Source organism: Bos mutus, chromosome 6 (genome assembly GCF_027580195.1).
Source record: "Bos mutus isolate GX-2022 chromosome 6, NWIPB_WYAK_1.1, whole genome shotgun sequence".
In the NCBI taxonomy this organism is placed as follows: Eukaryota; Metazoa; Chordata; class Mammalia; order Artiodactyla; family Bovidae; genus Bos; species Bos mutus.
In genome coordinates this window covers 65,562,293-65,583,500 of record NC_091622.1, presented here as the reverse complement: position 1 = coordinate 65,583,500, position 21,208 = coordinate 65,562,293, and the positions used below count along the sequence as shown (strand labels likewise).

At 39.9% G+C, this 21,208-nt stretch overlaps 1 protein-coding gene across 1 annotated transcript in view; it reads right to left on the bottom strand.

Moving 5' to 3' along the window:
* The window catches only part of GABRB1 (gamma-aminobutyric acid type A receptor subunit beta1), a 469,841-nt gene extending 449,205 nt beyond the window's left edge, over positions 1-20,636 (bottom strand). Inside the window, exons 1-3 of the mRNA XM_070372349.1 lie at positions 20,495-20,636; positions 20,236-20,327; positions 19,739-19,806 (exon numbers count right to left, since the gene is read on the bottom strand). Of these exons, the coding sequence (XP_070228450.1) occupies positions 19,739-19,806; positions 20,236-20,327; positions 20,495-20,574 (240 nt within the window). The 5' untranslated portion in view covers positions 20,575-20,636. The remainder of the gene's footprint in view (positions 1-19,738; positions 19,807-20,235; positions 20,328-20,494) is intronic.
* Positions 20,637-21,208: the final 572 nt, after the last annotated feature.

Here is a 21,208-nt window from a genome sequence, read left to right as displayed (position 1 = left end):
ATAACAGATTTCAGATTTTCTGAGTCTTTGTCTTGGACTCCAACAAACAAATCCCCTCTGCAAGCAAATCTGACAGGAAAAATGCTGTGTTGCCTGTTTTATGAACCATGACAAGGAGAGCAAGGGAGGGAGAAACAAGAACCTGGGCTCCCACCAAACAACCCTCTCCTCTGGTGAGAGTCATTTTTTTTCTTTCATCTTCCATCACAAAAAAATGAAGAGGTAAATTTCTGTCCAGGGAAGTAATTCCACAGAACTGGAGCAAGAATACCAACTACTCCTCATGCTCCTGCTTGTTTTGAGGCCTGAAATTCAAAATTCAATTCTTTTTGGTGGGATTCTTCTCAAAAGAAATAGAAGATATCTCTTAACAGCACAATTCAGACCAGAGTAAACTCTGAAATGGAAAGAAATGATTGCTGGATAAAATGACAAGGGGAGGGACTTCCCTGGGGATCCAGTGGTTAAGACTCCAGGCTTCCACTGCAGGGGGCACAGGTTCCAACCCTGGTTGGGGACTGACTAGTAAGATCCCACATGCCAAAAAGTAGAAAAAAAAAGATAAGGGGAGTGTGATATTGCGATTTATAATAAGAAATATATACTTGGTCCTCCTATTCCCCACCCCCCTCAACTTTTATCAAACAACTCATAAAAAAAAAAAATCCTTCAAATGTCTAAATAAAGAGTGAAAGTGTTAGTTGCTCAGTCATCCGTGTGACCACATGGACTGTAGTCCGTTAGGGTCCTTTATCCATGGAATTCTCTAGGCAAGAACATTGGAGTGGGTTACCATTCCCTTCTCCAGGGGATATTCCTGACCCAGGAATCAAACCTGTATCTCCTGCTTTGCAGGCAGATTGTTTACCATCTGAGCCATCAGGGAAGCCAAGGAAGGGTGGGGGTAGGGGGTGGCGGGAGGAGGAACAATGTCTTTTGTTATGTTAATGAGATGACTTTGAGAAAGTATCTAAAGCTGGGGACTGATGGCCAGCACAGCCAACTGAGTAACTAGAGGACTGGAACTTCAGTCCCCTCCCCTGACCACCAGGGAGAGGAGAGGGGCTGGAGATTGAGTTCAATCTACAACAGCCAATGATTTAATCAATCCTGACTATGTAATGAAGCTTCCATAAAGATCCAAGAGGAAAGGGATTCAAAGCTTCCCAGTTGGTGAACACTTGGAAACAGGGGAGAGGGGTGGACCTGAAGAGAGTGTGGACGATCTGTGGCCACTCCCCACACCTTGTCTCCCGTCTGGTTGCTCCTGAGTTATATCCTTTTATAATAATTGGTGCTCTAGTCAGTAAAATGTTTCTCTGAGTTCTGTGAGCTGCTCTAACAAAATATAATCAAACCCAAGGTGGAGATTGTGGGAACCTCTAATTTACAGCTAGTTAGTCATGAGTACAGGTAACAACCTGGTCTTGCAGCTGGCATCTGAAGTGGGGAAAGGGACATCTTATAGACCTGAACACTTAACCTGTGGAATCTGATGCTGTCTCTGGATAAACAGTGTCAGAATTGAGTTGTGTTGTAGCACATTCAGCTAGTGTCCAGAATATTGCTTGTTGTATGTGCTGGGGAGCCTCCCAGTCCCCTCCCCCCATACACACACATTGGAATTAAGTCCCAGGACCCAAAAGAGGGTTAGATGTGTGGTTCTTAAACAGGCTTGATCTCTAAAAACAACTCTAAAACAAATCAGCTTTCCTGTTCTCAATTCTTTATCTGACCCCATGGACTGTAGCCCACCAGGCTCCTCTGTCCAGGGGATTCTCCAGGCAAGAATACTGAAGTGGGTTGCCATTCCCTTCTCCAGGGATCTTCCCTACTCAGAGATCAAACCTGGGTCTCTTGCATTGCAGGCAGATTCTACCATCTGAGCCACCAAGGAAGTCCCGTCTGTAAAACAGAGATATTAGATATTCCTATCCCAGGTGGCTCTTGTAAAAACTGATGTCAAGTATCTATTTTGGAACCTGATACATAATACATTTCATTATATTTTAATAACTATTCCTATTCTTGACATTAAGGGATTTTTTTCCTGTACGAAGTACAGAAGTATACACAGACCTGAAATGAATGCATTACATTTAAATTCAGTTCAACATGATTTTACACAGCCTACCCCATGCAAAAAGCACTTATCAGGCAAAGTCTTCAAGACAGTCCCATTACAGAACACCCTTGGCATTTGAGGATTTAATGTCTCCTGAATCTCCTCTTCACTAACCACCATGAAGGTTAGTGACATGGCAAAATAAGATATAAGTGTGAGTAGGATAAGGTCAGTGTATGCGCTCAGTCAGTTCAGTGTGTCCAACTCTTTGTGACCCCATGGAATAGCCCGCCAGGCTCCTCTGTCCATGGGATTCTCCATGCAAGAATACTGGAGTGGGTTGTCATGCCCTCCACCAGGGGATCTTCTTAACCCAGGAGTCAAACATGAGTCTCCTGTGTCTTCTACATTGGCAGGTGGAATCTTTACCGCTGAGCCAAGGGGAAGCCCAGTATAAGGTCAATAAGTTGGTTGCTCCAGAAAGAGCCACTGAATTAATGATAGCCCAGTCAAGTGCCCTGTCACTATCTCTAAGTGTATGGTTGTAGTCTTCTTTGTGAATTATATATACTCTGTGTGTTAAGTTGCTTCAGTCATGTCCGAATCTTTGACCCCATGGACTGTAGCCTACCAGGCTCCTCCGTCCATGGGATTTTCCAGCAAGAGTACTGGAATGGGTTGCCATTCCCTTCTCCAGGGAATATTCCCAACCCAGGGATCGAACCCAGGTCTTCCACATTGCAGGCACATGCTTCACCGTCTGAGCCACCAGGGAACCAGGTGATCAAAATGTGGGGATTTTTGAAGATCTTACATAGATTGTTAATATCAAGTTAAAGTCTTAGAAGTTCAAATCCCTCAATTGGAAAGGGTCTTTAGTTCAGTTCAGTTGCTCAGTTGTGTCCGACTCTTAAGGGTCTTAGTGAAGCATTATTTCTCTGGTCACCCTCTTGCCTTTGGATAGAAGAGCTCTATAAGCCAACTAGGATGGATATAATTATCTTTTCTTGTTCTGAAGCTTTCTAAGGATGGACACTTCCCAGATACTCTCTGTAGCTGCTTCCAGCATCTTCTCACTCATTACAGTCAAGATGTTCTTCCTTATGTCCAATATAAACTTTGCTTCTTTCTTCAAGTTAAGAGTTTCTCAGAAGAGGCATAAAATACATGCTCTCTTCTTATTTTCAATGAGCATCTAACAGCACTTTAAGTAATATCTTGCATGCAAATAGGTTGAATGTGATTTAAATCAGTTAACGGGTCAAATGCTTTTGTAAACCTGAAGACATTAATCAAGCTACTCCTTAACCTTTACAAAGTTTAACTCTGGACTAAATAATATTAATTGCTAATACATTTCATCCTAGGACCCATTTTGTCAAGTATTAACGCCTCCTAATCTTCAAAACTTCTCTAGTTAAAATGTTTTCAGAAATAACAATGTTATATGATCTAATTGATTTAGTGACCTAACTACCACACATAGACCCTGAAGTCAGTCTACCTGGGTGCAAATCACAGTTCTATAATTTACTAGTTGTACAACTTTGGGCAAGTTTTTTTTTTTTTTTTTTTTTTAACTTTTCTACCTATGCCTCAGATTCTTTATCTGTAAAATTGAGATAATAATGATACATCCCTCATATGGCTGCATTATGGATTAAGTGGGTTAATATTTGTAAAATGCTTAGAGTGGTACCTGCTTGGTAGAAGTACTCAGTAAGTATTATTATTATTACTAAGACTCCAAGATGATTTTTTAGGCCTTAAGATTCACACCTGATTAGTCTTCGTAATACTATCTTTACAAACTTCTTTGTACTATTTTCCCTATGTGGAATATCCATCACCTTCCTACCTAGATTATTCTCCTCTTGAACATCTCAGCTTGGTAGTACTTTCTTTATGATGTCATAAGTTAAGATCTCATCATTAGGGCCCATTTTTAGTGTTAATTGTGGTCAATAATGACCCCATGAAGACTGTTATCTTTTAATAACCTACTCTCTCAATGATATTCTTGGCTGTTCCTTGAATGAATAAAGTAAATCCTACAATTTTTAATAACACTTCCCAATTCCTAGCAAATCTCTTTGCTCTTATAATACTCTTGATAAACAAAGGTGAGCTGATCGATGATATTTTTATGTTTGATTATCTCAAACTTTAGTATAAAAACTCTTATTAGGTTATTTACTCTACCTTACATCCATTATTGAAGTTCATATAAGGTGCTCATAACAGTGACTGGTACATAATATGTGTTCAGTGAAGGAAGGGGAAGGAGAAGAGGAGAGGGAGGAAAATGAAAACGATAAAGAAGAAAATAACGGATATTTCCCCAAATCAGACAACATATTATCTCATTAAGCCTTCAATGACTTAAGAAGAAAATATAATTTATCCCCATTTTAAAGATGAAGAAATTCAGGTTTTGAGTAGCGTAGGGTGATCATAAATCCTGGCTTTCCCAAGACAGTGTCAGTTTACACTTCTTGATCCAGGTATTGTTAATAGTGCTCCTTTTCATTCTCAATGGTTCATGTTTGGATAATCAACTATATGATTATTCTAGAGTTAAAAATATTAAGGTAACAGGGCCTGTAAGTGCAGGGGCTGCAATTAAAATAACATCAACTCCAGAACCCTCATTGTCTCGGCTAAGCTCATGGAAAAACCGCATAACCCATTTCTTTCACAGACTAGGAAGTAACACAAAATGTGAAAGTTAGAGAGGTATGGGGGACCATACCTCTTTACAAATTTTAAAATGTGAGAGGTCTCAGAGTGAGCACCAAGAGAAAATGATCAGGAGGAAAGGTGTGAGAAACTCTTTCCATTTTTTTTTTTTTCCTGTCAGATGTCACAGAATAGTTTCACAATTAGAGGTAGTACTGTGAATTTCAACTGCCTGATAAAAATCCCAGCACTGAACAAAAATATCATTATATTTGATTATGTAAGATGTGAATTAATGTTATTCCTGATATCCTAGCATTAAAGCAGGAGAAATTCATTACCAGCCTAAGAGATAACAGTATAACAATAAAAACACCAGTATTTAACATTCATAATAGTTTACAGTTTTATATCACATATACAGAGCACATATTTGTATGTGATTTAATCTCTTTTGATTCTTCCTGCTCCTTGAAATAAGTAGAACAGACACTATTATTTCCATTTTACATGGAACTGAGAATCAAAGGGCTTAAGTAAGTCATGAGATTCATACTTGAGAGTATAAATTAGAATACAAGCTCATCCTGACATTTTAAAGTGATTTAAATTATTTAAATATAACTTGACAGAAGCATATTCAAGGGGAATGTACTTAAGGAGAAAAACTGAAATTATGTACACCAGATGGGGAGTGTCTGGATTTAAAAAATTGCCAGTGTGCTGCCCACTAGACACTGATTTTAACTATGCAATTCATCAGGTTATTAAAACTGTGAGATATTATTGCCACCTGGCCCCGTCAGCATAGATACTATGCCTTCAGACAATGGAAGTGAATTTGTAGATTTCACATCTTGGGCTACAGAATGTTGAATATCACTTGTCAGATAAAGCACAATTCTTTCTGAGTGAGGAGCGGACAGCAGAAATGCTGGATCAGCACATCTCACTCTGCAACTGCGCTGAACTCTTTTGTATTGGTTCCCAAAGTAAGGAAACTGCTGATTCTGGGAAAATATGAAGTAAGTTCTGTTTCCCCACTTTTTCCCTATTCTTTTCTAGTCTTTCTCTTAAGCAAACTTGTTCTGTCATTCAATCATTCATTCACATTGGTGCAAATACAAGAAATAAATACTAGCATGATTAGTGCCTGTCTGGGAGTTATTTGCCTTTCATCATGAATCAAAACAGAGGATATCGAGATCTGATGACAGTATTTCGAGCAGGTAGCTTCTGAAACCACCTTCCATAGTTGTTTCCTACCCAACTACTGAAAGGGGCCCACATTTCCACTCAAAACTAAACCTCCAGTCAGTGAGATTGAATAGTATTGAAAAAGAATAGTGGAATTTGTTTGGTTTGAGGTTGGGCTCACATATCTCTGTCCATTCTGCACAAGCCAAAGTACAAATCCTTTAAAATGTGTGAAAGCTCTATGGTAATGAGGCAAAAAAGATCTTCATGACCCAGATAATCACGATGGTGTGCTCACTCACCTAGAGCCAGACATCCTGGAATGTGAAGTCAAGTGGGTTTTGCTGCTGCTACTGCTAAGTCGCTTCAGTCATGTCCGACTCTGTGCGACCCCATAGACGACAGCCCACCAGGCTTCCCCGTCCTTGGGATTCTCCAGGCAAGAACACTGGAGTGGGTTGCCATTTCATTACAAACAAAGCTAGTGGAGGTGATAGAATTCCAGTTGAGCTATTTCAAATCCTAAAAGATGATGCTGTGAAAGTGCTGCACTCAATATGCCAGCAAATTTGGAAAACTCAGCAGTGGCCACAGGACTGGAAAAGGTCAGTTTTCATTCCAATCCCAAAGAAAGGCAATGCCAAAGAATGCTCAAACTACTGCACAATTGCACTCATCTCACACACTAGCAAAGTAAAGCTCAAAATTCTCCAAGCCAGGCTTCAGCACTCAGTGAACTATGAACTTTCAGATGTTCAAGTTGGTTTTAGAAAAGGCAGAGGAACCAGAGATCAAATTGCCAACATCCACTGGATCATCAAAAATGAAAGAGAGTTCCGGAGAAACATCTATTTCTGCTTTATTGACTATGCCAAAGCCTTTGACTGTGTGGATCACAATAAACTGGAAAATTCTTCAAAAGATGGGAATACCAGACTACCCGACCTGCCTCTTGAGAAATCTGTATGCAGGTCAGGAAACAACAGTTAGAATTGGACATGGAACAACAGACTGATTCCAAATAGGAAAAAGTACTTCAAGGCTGTATATCGTCACCCTGCTTATTTAACTTCTATGCAGAGTACATCATGAGAAATGCTGGGCTGGATGAAGCACAAGCTGGAATCAAGATTGCCGGGAGAAATATCAATAACCTCAGATAAGCAGATAACACCACCCTTATGGCAGAAAGTGAAGAACTAAAGAGCCTCCTGATGAAAGTGAAAGAGGAGAGTCAAAAAGTTGGCTTAAATCTCAAAATTCAGAAAACGAAGATCATGGCATCCAGTCCCATCACTTCATGGTAAATAGATGGGGAAACAGTGGCTGACTTATATTTTTGGGCTCCAAAATCACTGCAGATGGTGACTGCACCCATGAAATTAAAAGCTGCATATTCCTTGGAAAGAAAGTTATGACCAACCTAGACAGCATATTAAAAAGCAGAGACATAACTTTGCCAACAAAGGTCCGTCTAGTCAAGGCTATGGTTTTTCCAGTGGTCATGTGTGGATGTGAGAGTTGGACTGTAAAGAAAGCTGAGTGCCAAAGAATTGATGCTTTTGAACTGTGGTGTTGGAGAAGACTCTTGAGAGTCCCTTGGACTGCAAGGAAATCCAATCAGCCCATCCTAAAGCAGATCAGTCCTGAGTTTTCACTGGAAGGACTGATGCTGAAGCTGAAACTCCAATACTTTGGCCACCTCATTGGAAGAGTTGACTCATTGGAAAAGACCCTGATGCTGCAAAGGATTGAGGGCAGGAGGAAAAGGGGACGACAGAGGATGAGATGGTTGGATGGCATCACCGACTCGACGGACATGAGTTTGAGTAAACTCCAGGAGTTGGTGATGGACAGGGAGGCCTGGCGTGCTGCAGTCCATGGGGTCGCAAAGAGTCAGACACAACTTAGCAACTAAACTGAAACTGAATGAGGCAAAACTATAATTCAGCAAGTTATGCTTATGTCTTATGACAGGGATTTTGAACACAGTAGGGCAGATGTCTGTAATATTTCAAAAGTCTTTCCCTTCCACAATTTCAGAGAAGCAGTTTATGAAGTTCTGTTCACACTTCACGATAGCACACCTTGCAGGGGTGTTTCCCAAAGTAGGGTAGACCTGGATGTAGGAGATATGCACTGATAACCCACTAAAAACGGAATATGACTTTCCAGTTTTGTGAGTACCTTTCACTCTTCAAACTTTTCATCCTGTCCTCCTCCTTCTGTTTCCAACTTTGAAACATCTGAAAATCAGTTCCCACCAACATGAATCTTCATAGTGAATCTTCTTTGTCTCCTCTCATCAGCCTCAACTCCAAGGTCAGTTTGAACTGGGATTTTTGTTCTCTAGAGTGTTCTTTCAGGATGTGCTGAATAGTGTGTGTGTGTGTGTGTGTTGCAGGTGGGGGTGAGCAGAAAAGTGGCGATGTCAGTGGGGGAAAAAAAATCTCTTTTCTCCATTTAATGTGGTAGTTGATTTAACACATTTACTGGTTATGACAAATGTCTGTGTGGGTGTGGAAGTTTCAGACAAAAGTTGATGTTTCAAAGCAGATATTCATGTTTAGGGTAAGGATACATTTACAGCAGATATGACTAGATAAGATAGATATAGTGGATATTATATGCTTCCATAGTAAATATATATTTCTGAATTAGGTATTTCATTTACTTTATATTTTTAAATGTGGTTAAGCTCCTTGGTTATCATTTAAAATTTAACTTGGCTCCTCTAAAATCACCCCAAATGCCTGAGAAAACCTTTTTCATATGCTTCCTTTTATGTTTTACTTTTCTTCTATTTAAATGCTATTCACTTTGTGGTCATAAATCCAGTTATTCTTTGTAATTTCTTAAATGTTTCCAGAAATATTGAAAGTCCAGTACCAACATACAGATTACATTTTGAAAAATGAAATGAATTCACTAATTTTTAAAGACAATGAATACTTAAGTGTGTATACATATATATGCATATATATGTATTTTGAGATTTGTCATGAAATGATTTTGTGTCTCTAAAACTGGCTGTGCCACCTGATAAAGTTGTTTCTATGGAAATGGCTCATGATTCACGATCAACATAAAAGAAAATTACATATGAAAGTGTAAGGTAGAGCTGACAGAGGAACTAATAATTTCTGAATTAGAAAATTTAAACGCTGAATTTAAATTTAAATTATTACTAACACTTTTTTATGTCTAGAAAAATTCTTTTATAATCCTAATAAATGTTATTAAGTCTCTATAATATGCTAAGAACTACATACAGAGCATAAAGAGTATAATCCTAAACTTCCTGTAGCTAACATCGTGCTGAGGGTAGGAGGTGGAAGACAAGGCTAATAAAAACTGTATACGAACTGAAAGAAAATCATTGTTATATTGGTTGGGTCTTTTGTCTTTTCAGAGTCTCAGACTTCTCAGAGTTTTGCTTCTATGCCCTAGACATTCTTCCTCCAGTAGATTCCTCTTCCGTGTGGCTACAGACAAGACTATAGAAGAAAGATGATTTCTTGTGGATTTTGAAGTAGATCTAGATCCGTTTGGGTGGAAAGAGATTACAGGTGGGAGAAGGGAGAAATGATGGCATCTGACATGAGAAAATGTTCTAGGCACAGGTAGGATTTCAAATAAATGTCATTGAACTGTCTCTATGGAAACCACAAAGGGGTTTCTCTTGACTAGAGAATCGAATATCATTCTCTTGAAAATAATAGATCGAAAGAAAAAGAAACAACCTCTCCATGAGTCACAGAGGGTTAGAGTAGGCAGACATCCTGAACTTTCAACAAATCTATTCCTCTACCTTCAGGAAGGTTCCCAAATAAACCTTCTCATTCAAATAGGATTTTCTCTTAGCAACTTCCCGATGAATCCATTCAGCAACCAGAAAAAGACTCTGGGCCTCTAACTTTCTGGTTGCATCCCAAGGACCTTAACCCATACTCTTTCTAGGGATTGCTAACAGCTACCTTCTGTCTCAACCCTCTTCTGTTTAAGTCTATTTCTCTATCTGCTTCTCTGCCTTCTTTCTCTGAACTCAATGACACAATCTATGAATAAGCCTTTGCTTAAATAGGTATCCACTTGCCAGGAAACCATTTGTGAGGATAGGGCTCTGTTGAAACCTTGTTTCAACAAGGTTGTTTAAAATCAACCCCACCAAACCATTCAAATGTTTCTGCTCTTCTGTAAAGCTCCTGGGAGTCACTTTTGAATTTTCTGGCAGCTAAGCTTCATTTCTGCTGGCCCCACTTGTGCTGTCTATTATACCCCGTCTCATTTCAGTGCCAAATGCACTTTCTACAAGAACTCACACTGCTTTCATGTGATTTCCCATGGAAACACAGTGTTCCAGAAGGACTCTGAATCATTCTACGGACTCAATGGAGAAGACAGCAGATGCTGTGTAAGTGAGTTCCACACAAATCTTTTTTCCCCCTGCCTATAGAGTTTTATAAAAGCAAAGGAAACAGCATACAAAGGTCACTTCTCTAGGGCATTTTGAAAAGTAACTTCTCAATCTTATCAGGGTCTGGGTCCTCCTAGATAAAGAACAATGTTGCTATAGATTAAAGTTGACTGCACTGAACATTCTCTGTCTTTGGCCAGCACCTTTTCTCCAAATCTCTAACCAGGTCATTCCAGCCACCACATGTATGGGCTCAGAATTTTTCCATGTAGAACTTGCCTTATTTGTGAACTGAACTGGAAGGGTCACCAAGAAACTAGTTTTTCTCAGGATAGGCCAACCTCTAAAATATTCTGCCTCTATATTTCCACAAGAGGGACTTCCCAGGTGGCTCAGTAGTAAAGAAGCAAACTGCCAAGGAAGGAGATGCAGGAGACTCGAGTCTGATCTCTGGGTTGGGAAGATCCCCTGGAAGAGGAAATGTAACCCACTCCAATATTCTTGCCTGAGAAATTCCAAGGACAGAGGAGCCTGGCGGGCTATAGTCCATGAAGTTGCAAAGAGGGAGACACGACTTAGTGACTGAGCACGTTCCCACAGTATCTTGTAACAACATGCTCTGATATTTTTTCTAAAAGAATCTGTAAAGACATCTACTTTAGTGGTAAACAAGATAGCTGGTACTTCCTTTCCTGTTTCCCTCCCTGGGCAGATGGTACCATATGTGCCCATCATTCAATATGGAAGTCATAGGGCATCTTAGGCTCACTGTCTTTCTAACTTCCAATATCTAACCACTCACAAAATCCCTCTTATTGACTTGTTTGAATCTTTTTTTCCTCTTCCTCTCCATTCCTAAAGCTACTGTTCTACTTGAGGCATTTACCATCTGATATGAAGTTTAAACCCCCCTCTAATGCTTCTTAACTAAAAATGTTTGCCCCTGTTTTAGCCTTCTCTACTTTACTCTCCAGGAAGCCATCAGAATGATCTATCTGAAAAATAAAATGTAGCAACCTGTTAAAATCTGTAGCAGGTTTCCTGTTTCAGAATTAGGACTCATTTCCTTAATGCACACATTCCATCATTTCTTTCTGTTTCTCTGCCTCTCTAACTCTGTCTCGTTCTCTCTCTCTCTCTCTTTGTGTTTTTAAAATGAAAATGTAAAACGTGTAAAAGTTTTAAAAATCAAACAATTCAAAGAGGCATATAAAGAACACTAAGTATCCCTCCAATTCATACTCCTAGTGCTGGTTCCATTTCCAAGAGGCAGCCACTGTTACTCATCTCCTGAGCATTCTTCTAGAAGTGGTCAGTGCCTATACTATATATATGGAGAAGGCAATGGCACCCCACTCCAGTACTCTTGCTTGGAAAATCCCATGGATGGAGGAGCCTGTTAGGCTGCAATCCATGGGGTCACTAAGAGTCGGACACGACTGAGCAACTTCACTTTCACTTTTCACTTTCATGCATTGGAAAAGGAAATGGCAACCCACTCCAGTGCTCTTGCCTGGAGAATCCCAGGGACGGGGGAGCCTGGTGGGCTGCTGTCTATGGGGTCACACAGAGTCGGACATGACTGAAGTGACTTAGCATAGCATAGCATAGATATATATATGTATATATATATATACACACACACATACATACACACACACACACACTTCTAAAGAGGGTTCTTTTTACACAAGTGAGAACATTCAATAACACTGTCCTACATCTTGTTTTGAGTATCCTGTTTCATCTCTTGACAATCTTCCCTGTGCCTTTTAAGTTCTCACAATAGTGAATGACCTGTAGTTCCGAGAACACTCCATGCTGTTTGCAGGCACACTTGCCAATGCTTATGCCCTTCCTTTTGCTTGGAAAGTATTCTCATGTGCAGCCTACACAGGGTGCTCACTACTAGTCCTCTTTAGGATTCACCCCAAGTATTAACCCTTTACCATTCCTTAGAAACTACTTCTCCATGCTTCCACAGGACACGGACATGCATATCTCTATCACAGCCCCTACCGCATTGTTTTAAAATCACTATTTCTACATTCTCCTCTACACTATAAAATATTTGAAGATATGGTACACGTCTTAGTCATTTTTCCATTCCTAATACCGAGTTCATGACACGGTAAAAGACTAACTGTTCAGTATGTGCTGAACCAAAACAGCCCACCATCAAGGTAACTATGAGTGTTTCAAAATCTTCCAAAAAGGAAAAAAAAAATTACTTCAAGTATACAGATCTTTGTTTGTTTGTTTTTTAAAGACTATAAACTCCACAAAGACAGAGACCTTATCTGCTTTAATTACTAAAATGGTTGAATGCGTGCTTTTGGGAAAAGGCCTTTAATCTTAAATATGCAAAACAATGACAGTTTTATTGGGATTGTAAGAGACAAAATACACTCAGCACTTAATGGAGGTGTAGAAGAAAAAAAAACTATTAGCAGAAAACAGAAAGGAATATGAGGATTTTAAGAAGGGGATATTGAGTTCACTAAAGAAAACCTATTCATCTTTCACTCATCTATGACCAGTCTTTTTTTCCTAAGTTATCACCACTGATAGGAATTAATTTAAAACCTTTCTTGAGCATTTCTGTCAAGTGCTGAGTAATATATTGTTTTATGCTACTGACTATAACTACTTTCAACAACCAGAAGTCAAGAGACTTCATGAAATGCATGATCTTCTGAAAACAGAAGTATTCTAAAATGTAAAAAGTCAACCTGCTATTATGAAAAATAAGATTCAGTGTTTTGAAAAAGTTATGGGGGAAATTGTATTAACATTTAATCAACTGCAAGGGTATAGCATTTATCTTTCCACTATCCTCAAGTATGATAATGGCCGTTTGAGTTGTTAAAACTCAAATCAGTTAAAAACATTTAATATCATTTATTTTTCTTTGGACATGTTTTACCTTCTCTGATAATGCAAGATTTGATTCATGTGTGTTTTGAGAGTGCTATCAAGAACTTAGGGGGTCTGCCATGACAAAAACAAATATTTATAGAATTGATACTAAGCGATGTTCAGCTCAGGTGACATCTCGGCTTCACCTCTTGCTCCCAGACCACCTGATGGAAAGATTTTAGGTGATTTGGGTAAATCCTTTGGGATACCCATATCTTGGAAAGTAAAGTTCTCCTTCTGTTTCACATTGTGCTGAAATATTTGTTAGTTTGTCAACAGTTGAGCAAAGTTCCCCATGTGAATACGACGGACAACACTGGATGGAAACACTTCAAATACACTCTTGGCTCCAAAGTGCAATACAATATAAACCCAGCATCATTCAAATCTCATTTTGAATACCATTGATTCAACATTTCTTGTTGTTGTCTTTAGGAATGTGTTTAACTAGGGAAAAAATGGATGATTATGTCATAACCAATTAAAATGGCAATCCAAGGGGCCCCAGATTGCACACAATCATTACAGCAATGTTCCCAGGCGACACCTGGAGTTTGCAGTCAGTGGAATTCAATAAATGCTTTTTGACTGACACATCTACAGAAGAACAAAATGGAATAAGATGAAATCTAACAGGAGAATACAGTGGAGAGGAAGAATCTGCATTTTGGCAGAGTCTAAGTTTCTACAGTAGATATTTGAACTGAAAAAGATTTAGTAACTGGGTCATTTACCTTCATTTTACAGAAGAAAAACTTGAGAACTGGAGAAGTCAAGGGAACTTACTCAAAGTCCCAAAGCTAAATACCAGCAATGTTTTCTTACTTGCCTCACAAATAGGAGCCAGGTTCTGGAATCAGGCTGCCTGGGTCTACAGAAGTTAGATCTGTAACTTCTGAGTTATTAAAGATATTTAATCTCTTTCAACCTAACTTTCTCCCTCTCTCAACCTCAGTTTCTCCTTCTATAATGGGGGATGGTGACTACAGAGACTTCAACAGACACGAGTTTGAGCAAACTCTAGGAGACAGGGAAGGACAGGGAAGCCTGACATGCCGCAGTCCATGGGGGTCTCAAAGAATTGGACATGGCTTAGCGACTGAACAACAAACAAAATGAGTTACTAATAAAAGGATTTGATAACCATGTCTTCTACATAGGATATTCAACAAATGGCATTCAACAAATGCCATTATTTATTTTCATTGTACTACACACTTTAATTCCTAGTCTGGCCATGTAACCCTAGGAATATAGTATTTCAAATGTAACTTCAAACTTTACAAAATCTGGATAGGTTTGCTTTGATGTAGCTTAGAGAATAAAAAGATCTGTTATCTCCAAACAGAAAGGTAAAGGGAAGTTTTTCCTCTTTGAACTTCTCTAGATGGTACAATATTGTAACCCAGCACCTAAAAGTGAGACCTCATTAATAAGAGAAAAACATATTTATATCTTTAACTGCTGATATCTGTTCATGCCTTTAAATAGTACTGACCTATTTACTCTATTTGCAAAGGAATTCTGTTATAACCTCAGAAAATTTACTGACAACAGCAAGAGTATGTTTAAGCTATTTTATAAAGCTATTGCAAGCTCTTAGTGAGGGGAAACCCAGTTTGCAATGTTCTTTATTCTGAAAAAGAAGAGTCACTGGTGCTCTGTAAAGTCGCAGGATAGTGTTGTGCAAGTTGCTCTGCTTGGTAACATCTTCATGGCCATCATTTAAGGTTGGATGACTCATAAGTACTGACACAGCAGGACTGCGTATCAGTTTTAAGTCGAGCCCTACCAACAAGGCTCTTGTCTTTATCCTGTTCCTTATCATCAATTACTACACTAATTTTTGCTTTTGAGCACAGCTACCTGTTTGACTACCCAGAAATTAATTTGAAACTTAATTTGAAACCTTGGAAAAATACCATCTTGAGAGAAATTTAAAAGAAAAAAAAGGTTCATTTCTTAATAATGCTAGGCCTTGGAATAATGTACTGCAATCTTGCTTCTCAAAGAGCTGTCTGAAAGTGAAAGTGAAGTTGCTCAGTCGTGTCCAACTCTTGCAACCCCATGGGCTATAGCCTACCACACTCCTCCATCCATGGGATTTTCCAGGCAAGAGTACTGGAATGGGTTGCCATTTCCTTCTCCAGAGGATCTTCCCAACCCAGGGATCGAACCCAGGTCTCCCACATTGTAGGCAGACGCTTTACCATCTGAGCCACCAGGCAAATCCTGGTGCTGTCTATGTACCAGCAATCGATAGCATCTGGGAGTTGTTAACAATGTAGGATATCAGACCTCACCCCAGACCTCTGAATAAGAAACTGTATTTTAACATTTTGAAATCCCAGAATGGTTCAGATAAACATTAAAGAATGAGAAGCACTGGCTTAGAGAAATGGGGGAGGGAGATTTCTGATAGGTGGTTACTGTTGGGTGTCATCAGGAGGGTGGTAACTAGACATAAGTGAGACATAAATGAAGTGTATACCAGAAACGTCTGGAATCAACTATTAAAATAACAGTGGGATTTAACAATAGAGGGTATTTCATAAATAAGGTTTTTTTTTTTTCTGGGGTATTATTTAGACAATTAAACTCATTTTAGTTTTTTGAGGAGGTGTTCTTATGTCAATTTTAATGCCTATAATAGCATTCACTGTGGCATCTATGTATGTATGAAGGAAGGAAACAACGAACACACCATAGGTATCCAATCCTGGGAACAGTTTGGGTTGAGACCTACACTGGATTAGAGCTCAATAGATGTGAAATCTTCTGGGGGTGGCCACTCTCAGACCACCATGTTTTTCGATGGGAGACAGAGAGTTGCATGGTTGAAGCTCCTCTTTGATGATTAGGAGCTACCTCTTTAATAAGAAGGAACAGCTAGTCACTGGAATCAAATACAAGGGTTCAACCTTTTGTTACAGGTATTTAACATCATGTTCCTTCCAATCAATTGCTTTAAGACTTGCTTATTATTATCTGTGTTTTATTGGACTTTTAATAGTAAATGTTAGTGGTTACTTCAAGGCAGTTTCTGAGGATTTCTATCTCTTTTTGTTCCAACTGCTCTTTATTCCTCTTTGATCAGCCATTTGTGTATGTGTTTGTGTATGTGTGTAGATATACAATTTCACAGAAATTGTTAAGAAAAAAAAAAAAAAGGTTTGAGAGATTTAATTTAAAACACATGGAAATCAGTAGCTTTTTAAAGATGACTGTTTAGAAAATAACCGTACTGTAGTTGCTATCACAAGCACAATCTATCCCATGATGCCAAAAGAAAAAGTCCTTTCTGATTTAATCAATAATATTTTTGCCTGAAAAGAAAAGTCCTGCTCTCAAGTATAGATTTTTTCCCTGCATCAGAATTATTCTTCAGAGGTTTTCCATTCACTGTTCAAAACCAACAATTCTTGATTATAGAGATTCTTGACTAACAGAGCTCTCTATCTCTTTTTTAAATTTAGGAAAAATATTTTTAAATCCCGAAGGACATGAATCAAAAATACTCCTGATGTGACGTTAGTCTTTAATGAAACACAATGTTAGAAACCAACCTGGAATTATATTTAACTTAGCATAGCATACGAAAAGAATAAAAGTTAAAAGAACCTAGTTTTCAAAACAGAACATAGTTTTCAAAAGCATTAATGTAATGTACAGTTATGTCATTTTCCCAGTTGTGGAAATGGGTGGGTAATAATGGTAATGAATAAAAAATATAAAAATGAGTAATGTTTTAGCAATGGATTTTAATCTGAATTTTCTTTAAAACTATTTTTATTATATGCAATATCCATTCTTAGTTGTTATTTTATTGAAAATTCCCTATTAAATAATCTCAGAAGTTATTGCCTACCAGGGTTCTGAAACATGCTTAATATAAAAGCAATAAGTCTTATTGCTCATTGACTTTTCAACTCTACTGTCTTGTCTAAAAATCAAAGCACATCATAGACAGTGCTGTTAATCAGGGCTAACTATCCAGATTGTGTTTCTATAGAATGCTTGATCCTAAACTCCTCCTCGTTTCCATTTTTTTTTTTTTTGGAGTTATTTGCAATCTATGCATTTCAATGCTTTGTCATTGATGACAGAAGAAAAATTAAGTAAATGAAGTTTTATTTTTCTATGTTCTGCTGCTGCTAAGTCGCTTCAATCGTGTCCGACTCTGTGCGACCCCATAGACGGCAGCCCACCAGGCTCCCCCGTCCCTGGGATTCTCCAGGCAAGAACACTGGAGTGGGTTGCCATTTCCTTCTCCAGTGGTTTCTATTTTCCTATCATGTCTCTAACACCATTGTGGAAAGGTAATGGGTAATCTGGTAGAATGTATTTTTTAATGGTTTATCTGTTGGGTGAATATTTTTAAAAAATCAAGTACATACACACATGGTACAGTGAATAAATAGATTTTCTTAAAATATTATTCCATAATAAAGAGCTATTTCCTATGGTAAAGCAATTAAATTCAATATTTTTTTTCTGAGCCTCTGTACAAATTCCATTGAACAACTGATTATACAGGCCTTTTTTGTTATGGTGGTTGTTTTGGTTACATAGCAACTTCCTATTCCATTCAGTTTTGTTTATGTTTTTAAACTGTAAAGTTGTTTGTAAACATAGTTAACAAAATTATACATTTTAAAAATTCTGAAAAGCATAGTTCTCTGAAAAGCAGACCACTAGCAAAGACATTGTTTGCCTTTTGAGCTTTCCCAATCTTCTCCTATTTTATAAATGATCTGTGTGGGTACTTAGAAGGTGCCAAATAAATGACTGAAAAGGAAAATATTTTCATCATTTATCTACCTGATACAAACAGCTTGTTAAACTAATTCATTGCCTAGTTTATCCAGTCACAATGACATGGATTGGGTATGGTTTGTATATGTGCCCATGTTATTATATTCCTCAGTATCTGTAAATAGTTCCTTTGGGGTGCTTTGTAGCGGGGACATGTATATGAGAGAATATTATAAATGAGGCTATTAAAAACCTTTTCCAAGTCAGAGAATATTCATTGTGCATTGATATTTCAAAACTGTTTTTCTAATACCACCATCAGATTAAAATACTGTTTAAAATAAGCTACTTAAAGCAGGGGAAGGTACAACTATAAAATACAAAATGTAATAGTCACACTTTTAAATCTACTTCAACTCAATATATTTTAAATATATATATTTCTTCCCTGACATACCCTAAAAAAAGAAATTCTTAAGCCTTAACATGCTAAAATAAAATGACACAATAGCAATGAAATGAAATGAACTGACAATTCATTTAGCCTATCACTCTATAGCCTTTACAGCTACACAGTGATAAAATTCCCAAAGGCTTTAGTCTTTAAATTATTAAGGCTATCTAAATTTCCACTGCCACAATACATTTTTTTTCCCGTAAGTGGAATGAAAATGGCATTTTTCTCAGGTAGATCTAGCTGTTCGCTGGGTGGTGTCTTCTAGAAAAGCAACAGGCTTTTCCCCACTACCTTATAAGAAGCAACAGTTAGAAACTCTAACTAGAAAACTGCTACCCCACAGTGGTTGGAAACAGCCAATAGAGAAAGAAACACTATGATTTCAAACGATGTTGAAACAGCTTCAGAAGGAAGGAGACAATATGAAATAAAAGAATGTTAACTCTTCGCAATGAAAAGATTGCGCTATGTTCACTACACGTTACTATCGCCCTCTCCCTTGCTCTCCCTTTTCCACAGTAACTGATCATCAGGCTTTCCTCCGCATGCTTCGGTGTCTAAGGCAAAACAAAGCAAAACTCGAACCGTTTGATTGCAACTTAAACTCTCAAGATGCAGCAAGACAAATTCATCAACCTCCACGCGGGAACAATGCAAGCCTCTCCCCAGAAGCTGGCTTGAGTACTTTCGTATAAGCCAGCCAGCAGGGACCGTGGTCTCAGCCTGTTGCTCCTGCCACTCCGTATGCTAGGGCCCGGAAAGGGAGAGGGCACTTGGAAACCTCATGTTTGTGCTCGGGTGCTTGGCGGCGGGCCCTGGGCGGGGGTCTGGCTTGTCCGCTGCGGGGATCGCGACTGGCGAGGAGGTGGCTGCGGACCACTGTGCGGGGGCCCGCGGGTGCACGCCACCCGGCCGCCGGCAGATGGTGCCCTGCGCCTCGCAACACCCAAGGAAACCCTGCGAAAGTACCGCTGACTCCGCCCCACCCGCTCCGGCGGCGCCACAGTCACCCGTCCTTCCCCAAATAGTGCCGAGCACGTTTCCTCCTCAACACCCGCAGTAGCCCGTGTGTGTGTTGAAAATACAAACCAGGGCCAGCAGGGCGTGTGTGCCAGAGTAGGGAGCGCGCTTGGAGAGGGATCCCTGGGCCCGGGCGAGGTGACCGCCAACCAAACGCAGAGGGCACGGGGACCGGTCCATTTCGCATCTGCGTAAGCGCGGCGGCCGGGCCAGTAGCGAGGCCACTCACCATGTTCACTTCGGAGACCATGTCTATGCTGGCGACATCGATCCTCATCCCGACGTCCACGGGGGGCCCTGCGGGGGACAGGGGCACATTGTGGACATAATCTCAGAGCGGCCACAGGCTGGGGAGGGGCAGAGGGCTTCCCTGCGCTTACTACATTCTGAATGGGTTCCCACCACCCTTATCCCTCCACCCCGTTGCAGGGGACAGCCCGAGAGAACAGGTGTGGGCACACGCATGATGCAGTGACTATGCAGAGGGTGTGTTGAGCCACGGAAGGTCGGCTGTGCCTCGGGTTCATCCACCTGAGCCTAGGGGTCCGGCGTGTGTGTGAATGTGAGTGTGTGTGTGTGCGCGCGCGTGTTTGGCCAGAGCATAGGGCGTAGTGCACGCTTATGAAAATGACACGCTTCTCCTTCTAATTTTTTTGACATTTATCTTCGACAGGAAAAGAGAACTAGATATGGGTTACAGGTTGAAAAAAAAAGATGAAGCATTACCTCCAAAGTCCGGCCGCAAGCGAATGTCATATCCTTTGAGCAATCTGTCCACTGTCTCTTTCACGTATGACATGTTGCTGGGCTCGTTGGCGCTGAAGGGAAGAAGTAGGGACCGGATTCAGAATGAGCACAAATTGCGAGCAGACATAAAAATAGACAGGCACACCTACCCCCCCAAATAACGAGCTACATGATCCAGCAAGCATGTAAAAAGAAAACACCTAGAGAAAAAAAAAGACATTCAACAACAGCCGCTCACCTGTGTGCACAACAGACCATGGCAATCATCACAGGGAAAGAGAGAAGCCCCAGACTCTCTCGATTTTGTACTGTCCACATTACTAACTCTGATTAAAGAATTGTCTTTTCTGCGAAGATTCAAGGAATGCAACTTAGTCGGCGGCAGGGCAGTAATTCCCGAATGGACCTGCGCATGCGCAGAGGGTGCTCACTACCAAAAGACACCTTGTGCCTTGCAAACAATATTCCTAGTGGAACAGGCAACAGATTTCAGTTCCTTTAAAGTTCCTGTTTGTGGTGCTCCGCGTTCTCCGATAGTAAAAGATATCCTGCTGTTTCTTTGCTTCGGATCCTACGTGCATATGAGTATGAATCTCTCTTTGTGCATTGGAGGTTGCTATGATCATTTCCTTTCTGCCTCCAAACCAGTTTTTTTACTCAATTCCCAGGGATCTGGTTTAGGCTGCCTGTGATTGGCATATTTCGTTGACAGTCATGGTAATCTTAGAACTGGGCGTCTGGAGGCGAGGTGGTTCTCTGTGCGTCTGTGTGTGTGTGAGTGATGGGGTGAGGGGAGTAAGGGGGACGAAGTAAGTGGAGAGGGAGAGCCAGAGAAGGAAACTCAGGCTTATTTGTTCAGGTCTCGTGAAAGGCTTCTTAGGATGTCTGGCTTAGTGTCCTCTTTCTCTTTTCCCGGAGGAGGAAGAGGAGCTGGTCGACTTTTGCAGTTGCT